Genomic DNA, 15,000 nt, shown 5'->3' with positions numbered 1-15,000 from the left:
ATGGCGTAAGTGGGGATCGAACCTGCAACCCTCAAGTTGCTGGCACAGCCGCTCTACCAACAGAGCTATACCGCCCCGCTATCCTGACTAACTTGCTAGTTTCTTGACTAACTTCCTGCTAGCCTGACTAACTTCCTAGTATCCTGACTAACTTTCTGCTAGGCTAGCTAACTTTTTAGTCGCCTGGCAAACTTACTGTTAGCCTGACTAACTTCCTGCTAGGCTGGCTAACTTCCTCGTAACCTGACTAACTTCCTAGTAATCCTGACTAACTTTCTGCTGCGCTGGCTAAATTTTTAGTCGCCTGGCTAACTTACTGTTAGCCTGACTAACTTCCTGCTAGGCTGGCTAACTTCCTCGCAACTTGACTAACTTCCTAGTATCCGGACTAATTTCCTGCTAGCCTGGCTAACTTCCCAGTAGCCTGACTACCTTCCTGCTAACCAGGCTAACTTCCTAGTATCCTGACTGACTTCCCGCTAGCCTGACTAACTTCCTAGTAGCCTGACTGACTTCCCACTAGCCTGGCTAACTTCCTGCTAGCCTGACTAACTTCCTACTAGTCTGATTAACTTCCTAGTATCCCGACTAACTTCCTGTTGACCTGACTAACTTCCGAGTTTCCTGACTAACTTCCTGCTAGCCTGACTAACTTCCTAGTTTCCTGACTAACTTCCTGCTAGCCTGACTAACTTCCTAGTTTCCTGACTAACTTCCTGCTAGCCTGACTAACTTTCTAGTTTCCTGACTAACTTCCTGCTAGCCTGACTAACTTCCCAGTAGCCTGACTAACTTCCTGCTAGCCTGACTAACTTCCTAGTATCTTGACTAACTTCCTGCTAGCCTGACTAACTTCCTAGTTTCCTGACTAACTTCCTAGTATCTTGACTAACTTCCTGCTAGCCTGACTAACTTCCTAATATCCTGACTAACTTCCTGCTAGCCTGGCTAACTTCCTAGTAGCCTGACTAACTTCCTAGTTTCTTGACTAACTTCCTGCTAGGCTGACTAACTTCCTAGTAATCCTGACTAACTTTCTGCTGGGCTGGCTAACTTTTTAGTCGCCTGGCTAACTTACTTTTAGCCTGACTAACTTCCTGCTAGGCTGGCTAACTTCCTCGTAACTTGACTAACTTCCTAGTATCCGGACTAACTTCCCAGTAGCCTGACTAACTTCCTGCTAGCCTGGCTAACTTTCCAGTAGCCTGACTAACTTCCTGCTAACCAGGCTAACTTCCTAGTATCCTGACTGACTTCCCGCTAGCCTGACTAACTTCCTAGTAGCCTGACTGACTTCCCACTAGCCTGGCTAACTTCCTGCTAGCCTGACTAACTTCCTACTAGTCTGACTAACTTCCTAGTATCCCGACTAACTTCCTGCTGACCTGACTAACTTCCTGCTAGCCTGACTAACTTCCTGCTAGCCTGACTAACTTCCTAGTTGCCTGACTAACTTCCTGCTAGCCTGACTAACTTCCTGCTAGCCTGACTAACTTCCGAGTTTCCTGACTAACTTCCTGCTAGCCTGACTAACTTCCTAGTTTCCTGACTAACTTCCTGCTAGCCTGACTAACTTTCTAGTTTCCTGACTAACTTCCTGCTAGCCTGACTAACTTCTTAGTATCTTGACTAACTTCCTTCTAGCCTGACTAACTTCCTAGTTTCCTGACTAACTTCCAGTCGCCTGGCTAACTTCCTAGTAGCCTTACTGCTAACCAGGCTAACGTCCTAAATCCCAGCTTGTTGATGCTACATTCAGGGGCATCATGTAAATTGGAGACCGCCACTCCTCCCTGCTTTACAGTGTTATTAACACGTCACACTAATCTGTCTCTTGTGTCCTCAGCCAACTTGAAAATGAAAATGACCGACGACACTCTGCCTGCTCAGAAGGTGGCTGAGATGGAGGACGTCATCACGCAGGTGTGCCTTGCTCAACTGCCGGTCACATGATGTGCTGGGTGGTGCCAACTGCTGTGTGTGTGTGTGTGTTAGATGGACAACTACACTCAGAAGCAGTTGGCAGAACTGTTTGCCAAGTACGAGGTCAAGTCTCCCTCCACAGGAAATGAGCTGACTCCTCCCATCTCCTTCAACCTCATGTTCCAGACCTCCATCGGGCCTGGAGGCAACACACCCGGGTACCATCACCCTCATTGTTCATTCTCCTGTGTCCAGCAACAAATGTCTCCAGCACCACTGAAGTGCTTCTTTTGTTTCCTGGCAGATATCTGAGGCCTGAGACGGCTCAAGGAATGTTCCTCAACTTCAAGCGCCTGCTGGAGTTCAACCAGGGAAAACTTCCCTTCGGTGCCGCTCAGATAGGAAACTCCTTCAGGAACGAGATCTCGCCTCGTTCCGGACTCATCCGTGTCAGGTCAGCACCATGATACTTGAAGTCCATCAGGGGATTGATTGATTGGTCGATGAAGTTACTTCCTGTGATGAGAAATACTTTCATGAACACAACGTTGGATTTAGGACCACTTTGCTGCTGAAATGGCTTTCTTTAACTTTAATCCAGACAAGTGTTGAACATCAAATATTTTAGTAAATTAAAAATATTTTATTGCAAATATTTTCCATACATTATATCATTTATTTAATAAAAAATATTTAATTGCAAATATGTTTATACATTATATAATTTTTTATTGCAAATACAATTTTGATAATTTCAATTACCGTATTTTTCGGACTATAAGTCGCAGTTCTTTTCATAGTTTGGCCAGGCTCCAGTGCGACTTATATATGATTTTTTCCTTCTTTATTGTGCATTTTCGGCAGGTGCGACTTATACTCCGGTGCGACTTATACTCCGAAAAATACTGTACATAAATAATGTAATATTGTTATACATTATATAATTTTGTTATTGCAAATATTTTCCGTACATTTTTTTTTTGTTTAATTAAAAATATTTTATTGCAAATATTTTTATACATTATATAATCTTTATTGCAAATACAATTTTGATCATTTCAATTACATAAATGATATAATGTCATATTTTTATACATTACATCATTTTGTTATTGCAAATATTTTCCATACAGTATATAATTTATTTAATTAAAAATATTTTATTGTAAATATTTTTATACATTATATAATTTTTATTGCCAAATAATTTCGATCATTTCAATTACATAAATAATATAATGTAATATTTATTCATTATATAATTTTGTTATTGCAGATATTTTCCATACATTTTATTTATTTAATTAAAAATATTTATTGTAAATATTTTTATACATTATATAATTTTTATTGCAAAATAATTTTGATCATTTCAATTACATAAATAATATAATGTAATATTTATTCATTACATAATTTTGGTATTGCAGATATTTTCCATACATTTTATTTATTTAATTAAAAATATTTATTGCAAATATTTTTATATATTATATCATTTTTATTGCAAATACAATTTTGATCATTTCAATTACATAAATAATATAATGTAATATTTATTCATTATATAATTTTGTTATTGCAGATATTTTCCATACATTTTATTTATTTAATTAAAAATATTTATTGCAAATATTTTTATATATTATATCATTTTTATTGCAAATACAATTTTGATCATTTCAATTACATAAATAATATAATGTAAAGTTTTTATAAATTATATAATTTTCTTATTGCAAATATTTTCCATACAGTATATCATTTATTTAATTAAAAATATTTTATTGCAAATATTTTTGTACATTATATCATTTTTATTGCAAAAACTATTTTGATCATTTCAATTGCATGAATAATAATTTAATAGTTATTCATTATATAATTTTGTTATTGCAAATATTTTCCGTACATTATTTTTTTAATTTAATTAAAAACATTTTATTGCAAATATTTTTATACATTATATCATTTTTATTGCAAAAACTATTTTGATCATTTTGATTGCATAAATAATAATGTAATAGTTATTCATTATATATTGCAAATATTTTCCATATTATTTTATTTATTTAGTTAAAAATATTTATAGCAAATTTTGTTATATACATAATTTTTATTGCAAATACAATTTTGATCATTTCAATTACATAAATAATATAATGTAAAGTTTTTATACTTTGTCATTTTGTTATTGCAATTATTTTCCATACATTATATAATTAAAGTCCTGAGTAGTCGTGAGTTCAATCCCGGGCTCGGCATCTTTCTGTGTGGAGTTTGCATGTTCTCCCCGTGACTGCGTGGGTTTCGTCCGGGTACTCCGGCTTCCTCCCACCTCCAAAGACATGCACCTGGGGATAGGTTGATTGGCCCTAGAGTGTGAATGTGAGTGTGAATGTTGTCTGTCTATCTGTGTTGGCCCTGTGATGAGGTGACGACTTCTCCAGGGTGTACCCCACCTTCCGCCCGATTGTAGCTGAGATGGGCTCCAGCGCCCCCCGCGACCCCGAAGGGATTAAGCGGTAGAAAATGGATGGATGGATATGTCATTAATTTCATAAAAAATATTTTATTGCAAATATTTTTAAAGATATAATTTTTATTACAAAAACAAGTTAGATCATTTCAATTACCTAAATAATAATGTAATATTTTATCCATTATATCATTTTGTTATTGCAAATATTTTCCATACGTTATATCATTTATTTAATAACTTTTTTATTGCAAATATTTGTATACATTATATCATTGTTATTGCAAATATTTTCCATACAGTACATTATTTATTTAAATACAAATATTTTATTGCAATTATTTGCATACATTAAATAATTTTTATTGCAAAAACAATTTGGATAATTTCAATTACATAAATAATATAGTAATATCTATACATTATATAATTTTGTTATTGCAAATATTTTCCATTTTTATATAATTTATTTAATTGAAAATATTTGTATACATTATATCATTTTTATTGCGAATACAATTTTGATAATTTCGATTACATAAATATGATTTAATATTTTTATACATTATATCATTTTGTTGTTGCAAATATTTTCCATACATTATATCATTAATTTCATAAATATTTGTTGAAAATACTTGTACTTATTATATCATTTTTATTGCAATTCAATTTTGATAATTTCAATTACATAAATAATAATGTAATTTGTTATTAATTATATCATTTTATTGCAAATATTTTTGTACATTATATCCTTTTTATTGTAAATAAGTTTTGATCATTTCAATGACATACAAAATAATGTAATTTCTCTTTGTCCAGCGAGACAAAGATTGTGAATGAGTGAAAGAGTTCAGTTAACTGTTAAATAAAGGTGCTCGTGTGCACGACGACAAGAGTGAGACCTCTTTCTTCCTGTTTGAGGCGAGGGACACTTTTCATTGGCCAGGAGGCATTCACAACTCTGATTGGTCAACACGTCTGTCACTCAAACGTCTGCAGAGAAAAAAACAAAAGTTGCGGTTATCAATGGCACTGATGAAACCCTGGATGTGGAAGAATTAAAGTACTCCTCCCAACACTGCAGGGAGTTCACCATGGCTGAGATTGAGCACTTTGTGGACCCCAAGGAGAAAGTCCATCCCAAGTTCTCCGACGTGGCCGACCTGCAGATCCTCTTGTTCTCCTCCAAGGCTCAGACCAGCGGCCGTCCTGCAGAGCTCATGCGACTTGGAGATGCTGTGGATCAGGTAGGACAGATCTAGTTTTCTACCATGAAGGCACGTAAGTGAAGATGTCTCCTGGTGTATGTAGGGCATCATCAACAACTCTGTGCTGGGCTACTTCATCGGGAGGATCTACTTGTACCTGCTGAAGGTGGGACTGGCCAAGGACAAGCTGCGCTTCCGCCAGCACATGGACAACGAGATGGCTCACTACGCCTGCGACTGCTGGGACGCTGAGTCGCACACCTCCTACGTGAGTGCACCTCCAACATGCTCGGGCCCTCTCATGGTGTTTTAATGGCTTCTTATGACGCTCATGTATTCTCATGCGATCTCATAGTCCTCATGAGATCTCATCCGGTCTCGTGGTTCTTGTAAGGAAGGTATAGTAGTTCTTTTAGAGTTGAGACACGATGGACAGGTTCCGGCCAGAGAATCCTTTAATCATCTTTATTGCTGGAAGGTAGATGTGAATGTGTGTGTGTTTGGTCTAAACATATAGAGAAAAGAGGAACAATTATAATCCAATTATATACTCATTAATATGCAGCAATTTACATGTGCAGTCGTGCTCATAAGTTTACATACCCTGGGAGAATTTATGATTTCTTGGCCATTCTCCAGAGAATATGAATGATAACACAAAAACCTTTCTTCCACTCATGCTTAATGGTTGTGTGAAGCTATTTATTGGCAAACAACTGTGTTTTCTCTTTTCAAATCAATATGACAAAAGAAAGTACCCAAATGACCCTGATCAAAAGTTTACAAAGTGACTTTGATCTGATAACACGCACAAAAGTTGACACAAACAGGTTTGAATGGCTAATCAAGGTTCCAATCCTCACCCGTGACCTGTTTGTTTGTAATTAGTGTGTGTGTATAAAAGGTCAGTGAGTTTCTGGGCTTCTGACAGACCATTGCATCTTTCATCCAGTGCTGCACAGATGTTTCTAGTTGCTGAGTCATGGGGAAGGCAAAAGAATTGTCAACGAATCTGCGAGAAAAAGGTAATTGAACTGCATAAAACAGGAAAGGGGTATAAAAAGATATCCAAGGAATTGGGAATGCTAATCAGCAGTGTTCAAACGCTGATTAAGAAGTAGAAAATGAGGGATTTAGGTAGACCAGCAAAGATTTCAGCCACAACTGCCAGGAAAATTGTTCGAGATGCAAAGAAAAATCCACAAATAACTTCAGCTGAAATGCAGGACTCTCTGAAACATTGTGGTGTGGCTGTTTCAAGAAGCACAATAAGGAGGCACTTGAAGAAAAATGGGCTGCATGGTCGAGTGGCCAAACAGTTACATTTTGGTCTGATCACTCCATATTACTTTGTTCCAGAAGTTTTGAGGCTTGTCTCTGTGCTGTTTGGCGTGATGTAAGCGGGATACTTTGTGACATTTGCGCAGAAATGGCTTTCTACTGGCGACTCGACCATGCAGCCCATTTTTCTTCAAGTGCCTCCTTATTGTGCATCTTGAAACAGCCACACTACAATTTTTCAGAGAGTCCTGTATTTCAGCTGAAGTTATTTGTGGATTTTTCTTTGCATCTTGAACAACTTTCCTGGCAGTTGTGGCTGAAATCTTTGCTGGTCTACCTGAATCCCTCATTTTCTACTTCTTAATCAGCGTTTGAACACTGCTGATTGCCATTCTCAATTCCTTGGATATCTTTTTATACCCCTTTCCTGTTTTATGCAGTTCAATTACCTTTTCTCGCAGATCCTTTGACAATTATTTCGCCTTCCCAATGACTCAGAATCCAGAAACATCTGTGCAGCACTGGATGAAAGATGCAATGGTCTGTCAGAAGCCCAGGAAACTCACTAACCTTTTATACACACACACTAATTACAAACAAACCGGTCACAGGTGAGGATTGGAACCTTGATTAGCCGTTCAAACCTGTTTGTGTCAACTTTTGTGCCTGTTATCAGATCAAAGTCACTGGGGTATGTAAACTTTTGATCAGGGTCATTTGGGTACTTTCTTTTGTCATTTTGATTTAAAAAGAGTAAACACAGTTGTTTGCCAATAAATAGCTTCACACAACCATTAAGCATGAGTGGAAGAAAGGTTTTTGTGTTATCATTCATATTCTCTGTAGAATGGCCAAGAAATCATAAATTCTCCCAGGGTATGTAAACTTATGAGCACGACTGTATATGCATACATGATATAGTATGAAGGTGTGCATAATAACAACAAATATACTGCACTTAACTATTCATGAACTACAACAAGTTTCTAAGCTTCAGAGCTATAAATGGCGATTATGTGGTCTCTGTCGCCGTCTAGAGGCCAAACTACGTCATGATTCTCTGTGCATTCCAAAGCCTTCTCATGCAGTCTCATGGTTCTCATGGGTTCTGATGGTGCTCAACTGCTCATGCATTCTAATGGTGCCCATGCGGTCTCAATGATGCTCCTGGGTTCGCATGGTTCTTATTCGGTGGCAGGGTTCTCATAGTGCCATGTGTTCTGATGATTCTCATGCTGGTGTTTTGTGGGTCGTCAGGGTTGGATCGAGATCGTGGGATGTGCCGACCGCTCGTGTTACGACCTGTCCTGTCACTCCAAAGCCACCAAGGTCCCGCTGGTGGCAGAAAAGCCCCTGAAGGAACCCATATCCTGTCTGACCATCCTCCAGCACATGGAAACAGGAGTTGAGAACATTCAGAAAGAAATCCTCCCATGAATATTGCCCCACGTTTTTGTGCGTTAGTAAATCTTCCTTAACGAGGTGACACAAGGTGGTCAACGTGGTCAAGTTGGAGCCCAACAGGGGCGCCATTGGAGCGGCGTACAAGAAAGACGCCAAGCTGGTCTTTGAGTTCCTGGACGCGTGCGACGAGAACTTCATCAGCCAGCAGGAGAAGATCCTCAATGAGAGCGGGTCAGTCTCTAGTCGCCTCCAGGGACCACTCTGGCTAGCTACCATTGCTAACTTCCTGTTAGACTTCCTAACTTCCTGTTAGACTTCCTGTTAGACTTCCTAAATTCCTGGTGGACTGGCTAACTTCCTGATCGGGTGGCTAACTTCCTGATCGGATGACTAACTTCCTGGTAGATGGACTAACTTCCTGTTTGGGTGCCCAACTTCCCGCTGGCCTTACTAACTTCCCGCTTGCCTTGCTAACTTCTCGCTTGCCGTGCTAATTTCCTGCTTGCCTTGCTAACTTCCTGCTAATCCCCCGAACTTCTTGGTAGACTGGCTAACTTTCTGCTAGCCTTGCTAATTTTATGCCAACCTGGGTAATTTATTGTCATCCTTGCTAGCTTTCTGTTAGCCTTGCTAACTTCCTGATCAGGTGGTTAACTTCCTGCCAGTCTGGGGAAACTTTTTGCCGGCATTACTAATTTCCTGCGAGCCTCCCTAACTTCCTGTTTGGGTGGCTAACTTCCCGCCACCATTGCTGGCCTTACTAACTTCCTGCTTGCCTTGCTAACTTCCTGCTAGCCTCCCGAACTTCTTGGTAGACTGGCTAACTTCCTGTTAGCTTTCCTAACTTCCTGCTAGCCTCCTAAACGTCTTGGTAGACTGGCTAACTTCCTGTTAGCCTTGCTAACTTCCTGTTAGCCTTCCTAACTTCCTGACAGCCTTGCTGGCTTTCTGCTACCATTGATAACTTCCTGGTAGACTTCCTAAATTTCTGGTGGACTGGCTAACTTCCTGATCGGATGGCTAACTTCCTTGTAGACTGGCTAACTTCCCGTTTGGGTGGCTAACTTCCCGCCAGCCTTGCTGGCCTTCTGCTTGCCTTACTGACTTTCTGCTAGCCTCCCGAACTTCTTGGTAGACTGTAAGTTTCTGCTAGCCTTGCCAACTTTCTGCCAGCCCCGGGTAATTTCTGTTAGCCAGGCTAACAGGAAGTTAGTAAGGCTAACTTATTGCCAGCCTTGCTAGCTTTCTGCTACCATTGATAACTTCCTGTTAGACTTCCTAAATTCCTGGTGGACTGGCTAACTTCCTGATCGGGTGGCTAACTTCCTGGTAGACTGGCTAACTTCCTGATCGGATGACTAACTTCCTGGTAGATGGACTAACTTCCTGTTTGGGTGCCCAACTTCCCGCTGGCCTTACTAACTTCCCGCTGGCCTTGCTAACTTCCCACTTGCCTTGCTAGCGTCCTACTAGCCCCCCGAACTTCTGGGTAGACTGGCTAACTTTCTGCTAGCCTTGCTAACTTTCTGCCAGCCCTGGGTAATTTCTTGTCATCCTTGCTAGCTTTCTGTTAGCCAGGCTAACAGGAAGTTAGTAAAGCTAACTTCTTGCCAGCCTGGCTAACTTCTTGCCAGCCTTGCTAGCTTTCTGCTACCATTGATAACTTCCTGTTAGACTTCCTAAATTCCTGGTGGACTGGCTAACTTCCTGATCGGGTGGCTAACTTCCCGCTTGCTTTACTAACTTCCCGCTTGCCTTGCTAACTTCTTGCTTGCCTTGCTAACGTCCTACTAGCCCCCCGAACTTCTTGGTAGACTGGCTAACTTTCTGCTAGCCTTGCTAACTTTCTGCCAGCCCTGGGTAATTTCTTGTCATCCTTGCTAGCTTTCTGTTAGCCAGGCTAACAGGAAGTTAGTAAAGCTAACTTCTTGCCAGCCTGGCTAACTTCTTGCCAGCCTTGCTAGCTTTCTGCTACCATTGATAACTTCCTGTTAGACTTCCTAAATTCCTGGTGGACTGGCTAACTTCCTGATCGGGTGGCTAACTTCCCGCTTGCTTTACTAACTTCCCGCTTGCCTTGCTAACTTCCCGCTTGCCGTGCTAACTTCCCGCTTGCCTTGCTAACTTCCTGCTTGCCTTGCTAACTTCCTGCTAGCCTCCCGAACTTCTTGGTAGACTGGCTAACTTTCTGCTAGCTTTGCTAATTTTCCGCCAGCCTGGGTAATTTATTGTCATCCTTGCTAGCTTTCTGTTAGCCAGGCTAACTTCCTGATCAGGTGGTTAACTTCCTGCCAGTCTGGGGAAACTTTTTGCCGGCCTTACTAATTTCCTGCGAGCCTCCCCAACTTCCTGGTAGACTGGCTAACTTTGGTTTTTGTCATGCAATTGTTTTATTCCTACGGTGTTTGTGATTTAACACTTTTCATTTGCAGCATTTTCACATTGCTTTATATATGTTTTGTTGTTTAGGAACTTTACTGTGGTGACAGAAGGCAAAACCTTTAAACTTTCCAAAGACATGGTGGCTGTGAAGAGATTCCAGAAAACACTTCATGGTACAACAAGATTCCTTCAGAAGATATAAGTGTGTTTTTACGACTAATGTGCGTGTGTGTGTGTGTGTGTGTGTGTGTGTGTGTGTGTGTGTGTGTGTGTGTGTGTGTGTGTGTGTGTGTGTGTGTGTGTGTGTGTGTGTGTGTGTGTGTTCCCCACAGTGGAGGAGATCGTTCCCAACGTGATCGAGCCGTCGTTTGGCATAGGCAGGATCATGTACTCCATCTTTGAGCACTCCTTCCACACTCGGCAGGGAGATGAACAAAGAACGGTGCTCTTCTTCTTCCCCACATTGACTCATGTTGCCATCACATCGTGAAATAATCTTCATTAACGTGATTTCCTCCTCAGTATTTCAGTTTCCCTGCCACCGTCTCTCCGTACAAATGTTGCATCCTCCCTCTGAGCCAAAACCAGGACTTCTCACCTTTTGTCAAGCAGCTGTGTGAGTCCTCACTAACACACACACACACACACACACACACACACACACACACACACACACACACACACACACACACACACACACAAACTCATGAATTGAGTTTGATTTGAACATTTAATAGTTTATTATATATATTTTTATTTTGCTTGTATCGCACACGTTCTCACCCACGAGTAACCATGGTGCAGGACTGCTTGTATCGCACATTATATTACACACGAGTAAAGACGCTGCAGGGCTGCTTGTATGGCAAATGGTACAAGACACAAGTAAACACAATGCAGGACTATTTGTATCGCACATGATATCACACAAGTAAAAACGCTGCAGGACCGCTTGTATCGCACATGCTATCACCCAAGTAAACATGCTGCAGGACTGCTTGTATTGCACATGATATCACACACAAGTAAACACGCTGCAGGACTGCTTGTATTTCACATGATATCATACATTTTACTTTGATATCATTCCATACTTGTCTTGATGATACTGCACAGATATGTGATTTCAGTATTGTATTGGCACACATGTACTGTAAATGGAAATCTTGTCACGTATGGAATAAAAAAAGTGGTAGAGGAAGAATCTTACATACATGATGTCATTACTTCCTATATGAATCTTACATGATGTCATTACTTCCTATATGAATCTTACATGATGTCATTACTTCCTAAATGAATCTTACATACATGATGTCATTACTTCCTATATGAATATTACATACATGATGTCATTACTTCCTATATGAATATTACATGATGTCATTACTTCCTATATGAATATTACATACATGATGTCATTACTTCCTATATGAATATTACATACATGATGTCATTACTTCCTATATGAATATTACATGTCATTACTTCCTATATGAATATTACATACATGATGTCATTACTTCCTATATGAATATTACATGATGTCATTACTTCCTATATGAATATTACATACATGATGTCATTACTTCCTATATGAATATTACAAACCTCGTCATGTCCGTTGTGTCCTGAGCAAGACACTTCACCCTTGCTCCTGATGGGTGCTGGTTAGCGCCTTGCATGGCAGCTCCCTCCATCAGTGTGTGAATGTGTGTGTGAATGGGTAAATGTGGAAGTAGTGTCAAAGCGCTTTGAGTACCTTGAAGGTAGAAAAGCGCTATACAAGTACAACCCATTTATTTATTTATACATGATGTCATTACTTCCTATATGAATATTACATACATGATGTCATTACTTCCTACATGAATCTTACATACATGTCATTACTTCCTATATGAATATTACATATCATTACTTCCTATATGAATGTTACATGATGTCATTACTTCCTATATGAATATTACATACATGTCATTACTTCCTATATGAATATTACATGCATGATGTCATTACTTCCTATATGCATATTACATACATGATGTCATTACTTCCTACATGAATCTTACATACATGATGTCATTACTTCCTACATGAATCTTACATACATGATGTCATTACTTCCTATATGAATATTACATGATGTCATTACTTCCTATATGAATATTACATGTCATTACTTCCTATATGAATATTACATACATGATGTCATTACTTCCTATATGAATCTTACATACATGATGTCATTACTTCCTATATGAATCTTACATACATGATGTCATTACTTCCTATATGAATGTTACATACATGATGTCATTACTTCCTATATGAATCTTGCATACATGATGTCATTACTTCCTATATGAATCTTGCATACATGATGTCATTACTTCCTATATGAATCTTGCATACATGATGTCATTACTTCCTATTATGAATATTACATACATGTCATTACTTCCTATATGAATCTTGCATACATGATGTCATTACTTCCTATATGAATCTTGCATACATGATGTCATTACTTCCTATATGAATCTTGCATACATGATGTCATTACTTCCTATATGAATCTTGCATACATGATGTCATTACTTCCTATATGAATCTTACATACATGATGTCGTTACTTCCTATATGAATCTTACATACATGATGTCGTTACTTCCTATATGAATCTTACATACATGATGTCATTACTTCTTATATGAATCTTACATACATGATGTCATTACTTCCTATATGAATCTTACATACATGATGTCATTACTTCCTATATGAATCTTACATACATGATGTCATTACTTCCTATATGAATCTTACATACATGATGTCATTTCTTCCTATATGAATCTTACATACATGATGTCATTACTTCCTATATGAATCTTACATACATGATGTCATTACTTCCTATATGAATATTACATACATGATGTCATTACTTCCTATATGAATGTTACATACATGATGTCATTACTTCCTATATGAATATTACATACATGATGTCATTACTTCCTATATGAATGTTACATGATGTCATTACTTCCTATATGAATGTTACATACATGATGTCATTACTTCCTATATGAATATTACATACATGATGTCATTACTTCCTATATGAATGTTACATACATGATGTCATTACTTCCTATATGAATATTACATACATGATGTCATTACTTCCTATATGAATGTTACATGATGTCATTACTTCCTATATGAATGTTACATACATGATGTCATTAGTGGCATCAATGACCCGGTGCATGTTGATAATGTTTGCTGTCTTCAGCCCAGGCGCTGACCAGAAGCGGCGTCTCTCACAAGGTGGACGACTCCTCGGGGTCCATCGGGCGGCGCTACGCCCGCTCCGACGAGATCGGCGTGGCGTTCGGCATCACCATCGACTTTGACACGGTGAAGAAGACGCCTCACACGGTCACCCTGAGGGAGCGCGACTCCATGAGGCAGATCCGAGTGCAGGTGGGAGATGACGAGGAAGAAAATACCATTTTTATTTTGTACTTTTAATTGAGCAAAGTTCAACAATGAAAGACTTTTAATGCAAAGTCACGTCAAGTAGCAGTGCAGTGGAAACACCAGGTTGAAGTTATTATGCGACCACAAAAGGGACGAGCGGTAGAAAATGGATGGATGGATGTATATCTGATTTATGACACCAAAAGACTTCTAAAGTTTAGATATGATCAACATAGTATCAATCTCCTGATGATGAATATTAATGATGTGTTATTGATGATTATTAATGTACTATGGATGAATATAATTGTTATTAATGATGGCTTGGTGATGATGAATATTCATGATGATGTGTGAATGATGAATATTCATGACTACGTGTCGCTAAATATTATGACAGCATGTTATTGATGATTATTAATATATTATGGATGAATATAATTGTGTTATGAATGAATATTAATGATGGCTTGGTGATGATGAATATTCATGACGTATTATCGATTAATATTTTATTGATGTGGTATTGATTAATTGATGATGTGGTGTTAATATTTTAATGACCTTGTATTAATATTTATAATGACGTGGTATTGATTAATATTCATACGTGTTATTGATTAATATTCATGAAGTGTTAAATATTCATGACGACATGTTATTGATGATTATTAATATATTATGGATGAATATAATTATGTTATGAATGAATATTAATGATGGCTTGGTGATTATGAATATTCATGACCTGTGAATGATGATTATTAATAACGTGTTATTGATGAATATTAATGTATTATGAATGAATATGATTATGTGTTATGA

The 15,000-nt window shown here is 38.4% G+C and overlaps 1 protein-coding gene across 2 annotated transcripts in view; it reads left to right on the top strand.

The window, feature by feature from the left end:
* Nucleotides 1–15,000, top strand: part of LOC133609364 (glycine--tRNA ligase-like) — a 22,778-nt gene that overhangs the window by 6,245 nt on the left and 1,533 nt on the right. For both annotated transcript variants that reach the window (XM_072913548.1, XM_072913547.1), the window contains exons 6-16: nucleotides 1,847–1,923; nucleotides 1,996–2,141; nucleotides 2,228–2,377; nucleotides 5,493–5,655; nucleotides 5,720–5,884; nucleotides 8,155–8,263; nucleotides 8,388–8,532; nucleotides 10,771–10,856; nucleotides 11,016–11,125; nucleotides 11,206–11,299; nucleotides 13,988–14,178. In XM_072913548.1, the coding sequence (XP_072769649.1) occupies nucleotides 1,847–1,923; nucleotides 1,996–2,141; nucleotides 2,228–2,377; nucleotides 5,493–5,655; nucleotides 5,720–5,884; nucleotides 8,155–8,263; nucleotides 8,388–8,532; nucleotides 10,771–10,856; nucleotides 11,016–11,125; nucleotides 11,206–11,299; nucleotides 13,988–14,178 (1,436 nt within the window). The remainder of the gene's footprint in view (nucleotides 1–1,846; nucleotides 1,924–1,995; nucleotides 2,142–2,227; nucleotides 2,378–5,492; nucleotides 5,656–5,719; nucleotides 5,885–8,154; nucleotides 8,264–8,387; nucleotides 8,533–10,770; nucleotides 10,857–11,015; nucleotides 11,126–11,205; nucleotides 11,300–13,987; nucleotides 14,179–15,000) is intronic.

Source organism: Nerophis lumbriciformis, linkage group LG07, assembly GCF_033978685.3.
Source record: "Nerophis lumbriciformis linkage group LG07, RoL_Nlum_v2.1, whole genome shotgun sequence".
Classification (NCBI taxonomy): Eukaryota; Metazoa; Chordata; class Actinopteri; order Syngnathiformes; family Syngnathidae; genus Nerophis; species Nerophis lumbriciformis.
Note: the sequence above shows the minus strand (reverse complement) of the source record. Positions and strands in the feature narration are given on the sequence as shown.